The sequence below is a fragment of the Sardina pilchardus genome, chromosome 13 (assembly GCF_963854185.1).
Source record: "Sardina pilchardus chromosome 13, fSarPil1.1, whole genome shotgun sequence".
NCBI classification, from domain to species: Eukaryota; Metazoa; Chordata; class Actinopteri; order Clupeiformes; family Clupeidae; genus Sardina; species Sardina pilchardus.
The window spans coordinates 32,691,538-32,694,955 of record NC_085006.1 but is presented as its reverse complement, the minus strand read 5'-3'; the positions used below and the strand labels follow the sequence as shown (position 1 = coordinate 32,694,955).

The 3,418-nt window shown below is 45.9% G+C and overlaps 1 protein-coding gene across 1 annotated transcript in view; it reads left to right on the top strand.

Moving 5' to 3' along the window:
* Window positions 1-275: 275 nt before the first annotated feature.
* clpb (ClpB family mitochondrial disaggregase) overlaps window positions 276-3,418 on the top strand; it is a gene marked incomplete in the record, with an annotated part of 41,861 nt that continues 38,718 nt past the window's right edge. The window contains 2 exon segments of the mRNA XM_062553272.1: window positions 276-898; window positions 1,605-1,656. Coding sequence (XP_062409256.1) covers window positions 463-898; window positions 1,605-1,656 — 488 coding nt within the window.

Here is a 3,418-nt window from a genome sequence, read left to right as displayed (position 1 = left end):
ACTACTGGCAAAAATACCGTAGCCTACTCTATGGGGCGTAAAAGGAAGTGAACAGGCTCTCCGTAGACGGGCTCTACTGCTACAACCCCGCCAAATGATTTACATTGAAGAGCAAATGCGTTAGAATTCGTCTTTTGTCGGGTAGACTAACGTGATTCATATTTTAGAGAAACAACCAGAACTGTGCCGGTTACGTGACCAGATATGGCGTGCTTTCAGGACTACATTGCCCATGATGCTTAGCGGCAGGGTGACAGCACGCTGCGGATGTTTTCCTCCTCGTCGCCGGAGGTTTCTCAGGTGTCCTGCTCGTTCGCTACCTTCCCAAACTTATGCCTGCTGTTACAACCGATAGCAGACCCGGAGCATAAAGGAAAACCAGCGGACACTACAGCTGTTGAGGAATCGGGTGAGAGAGCGGGGGATTCGCGAGAGGCTGAATAAATAGGTTAGTGGAGCATAATGCTGCTGTCATCGGTACCCAAGCGCATGCTGATGCGAAGGTCGCGCAGCCTGTCGCCCTGTCGCGCGCTGCAGACCACCGGAGCCGACGCGTCTTGCACCACGGGACGCCAGGCTATGCGGGAGGCAGCGGACGCCAACCGGAATCCCCTCGTGTCCACGTCCAGAGTCTCGAGGAAGGGCATTCTGAGCGAGGAGGCTAGCAGCTCGGCGAATGTGACCCCGCACGTGCAGTACCACCACCTCGCCACGCGGTGGCTGAACAACCTGCAGGGCCGCCGGAGCTCGTGGGCCGCGCTCGCCAGCAGGGGGCGCGAGCAGAACTACTGGGAAGGAGCGCGCGGCAGAGAGGGCCGCTCGTCAGGGGCCGCGAGCGCAGGCGTGCTGTCGGCCGCCGCCATCGCCTTTTGCCTGAAGAAAGACTCCAACTCCAAAGGTACCGTCACGACAACGAGCCTGTCATCCTAAACACCCCGCATAGCACACACAGACACACAGACACACAGACACACAGACACACAGACAGACACACAGACACACACACACACACACACACACACACACACACACACACACACACACACACACACACACACGGCCTAGTTGGACGGTACCTACACCTTGGATATGGAGGGCAGTTGTTATTGTTAAAGACCGTTATTTCAAAACTAACATTTGAAGACAGTGTGACAACAAAGTGATAAAAAGTAGAATGCAATTGAATGATAGTCTCTGGACCGTGGCATTATTGAATATGACCATAAAAGGTCAAGATAGACAGGTGAAGACATGTCAACAATCTCTTAGCTTCCTGCTAGTATGAGAGGCCTTGCACTGTAGAGTGAGTGATTATGCTTACACAGAGAGAGAGAGAGAGTTATTTCTTCAACAAGTAGTTCTACACACACACACTCACACACTCACACACACATTATTGAGACAACAACAAAGTAGGACTATGCATTATGTGTCCTTATGTACACATACTCTCCCTCCCTCTCCCTCTCCCTCTCCCTCTCTCTCTCCCTCTCTCTCTCTCTCTCTCTCTCACACACACACACACTTCGAGAGCCTCCTCCTAAGTTATTAATGCAAAAATAGAATTAGTCTCTGAAAAGAAATCATGTTTCTGTCTCTTTCAGGTGACACACTTCTGCAAGCTGCAAGGACCAGTAGTTCTCAGGAAGTTCTCAGGTACTAGAGAACACACACACACACACACACACACACACACACACACACACACACTCACTCATGTTGCCTGACCTCTGTCTCCCGTCCCCGCAGTTTGTGAAAGACATGTTATGTATCCCTGCCATACACACTGAAATCCACTAGATGGCAGCATAACCCAAGGTAATGCAGACTGCAGAGCTGTGTTGTTCAGGCAGAAGCAGAGTCAGCTGTATTGGCCAGGTGTGCGTAAACAAACAAGGAATTTGACTCCACACACACACACACACACACACACACACACACACACACACACACTGACTCCGCTTAATCTTTGCTCTCAAAGTACAACACTCATTTAGAGCAACACTAAAGCACTGTTCCTCTGTTGCATGCACGCTATTTCTTTATCCACCAAATAACCATGTCCAGGGACAAGGTAGAGCATGTTGCATGAGTTTATGAGAGTGTGATGTATTGCGCCATCAAAGCACAGGTACGCTACCCGATCTGGTAAAGTTGCATAGTGCGGTTATAGCTAGAGATAGATATACAGTGAGGAGAAAATGTATTTGATACCATGCTAAAGTTGCCTAAAAAGAGGAATATAAAATCGTCATTTGACAATTGATCTTAATGTCTTAATTCAAAAATTGAGTAAAAATAAAACCGCTAAGTACGCCAATTTTCTTTGTGATGGAAGAATGTTTCGTAAATAAATAAATGTTCTTCCTAAATGCTAGGGGGAAGTAAGTATTTGACCCCCAATGTAACCCTATGGGAATTCAACACATAGGGTTAACATAGGGGCGGGCAGATTTTTATTTTTTAAGGCCAGCTATTTTATGGATTCAGGATATTATGCATCCTGATAAAGTTCCCTTGGCCGTTGGAATTAAGATAGCCCCACATCATTACATACCTTTCACCATAGCTAGAGATTGGCATGGTGCTTTTTCCAGTAGGCCTATTAGCCTGTTTGATGCTCATTGAGCTCAATGCAAATCAAACAGGCTAATAGGCCTACTGGAAAAAGCACCATGCCAATCTCTAGCTATGGTGAAGGGTATGTGATGATGTGGGGCTATTTTAATTTCAAAGGCCAAGGGAAATTTATCGGGATGCATAATATCCTAGATCCATGAAATAGCTGGCCTTTAAAAATAAAAATCTGCCTGCCCCTATGTTAACCCTATGTGTTAAATTCCCATAGGGTTACATAGGGGGTCAAATACTTCCTTCCCCTAGCATTTAAGGAAAACATTTATCTATTTACGATACATTCTTCAATCACAAAGAAAATTGGTGTCCTTGGCGGTTTGATTTGTACTAATTTTTTGAGTTAAGGCATTAAGATCAATTGTCAAATGATGATTTTATATTCCTGTTTTAGCAGGGTATCAAATACATGTGCTCCTCACTGTATATATAGATAGAGGGCCGCCAAGGGAATGCAGAAGTGCCGTTCATCCTGTTACGAGTTGAACCGCTGAAATTATTTTGGAAATATTGTGTTAAGGTACGGAAAAACTCTTTAAGTGTTGCTTTAAATAAGACATAAAATAATAAGACGCAGAACACAACAGTAAGAATAGAATGAAGCAGGAATGGGCAAACTAGTGAGCTCGTCATGTTGACCGTCAAGCGTATTCAATTCAATTCAATTCAATTTTATTTATAGAGCGCCAAAACATTACACATGTCTCATGGCGCTTTACAGAGTGTTAAACCTTCAAAGAGAAGACCGGAGTGTCTGTAGTGTCCAGCGCATGAGACTGCTAGC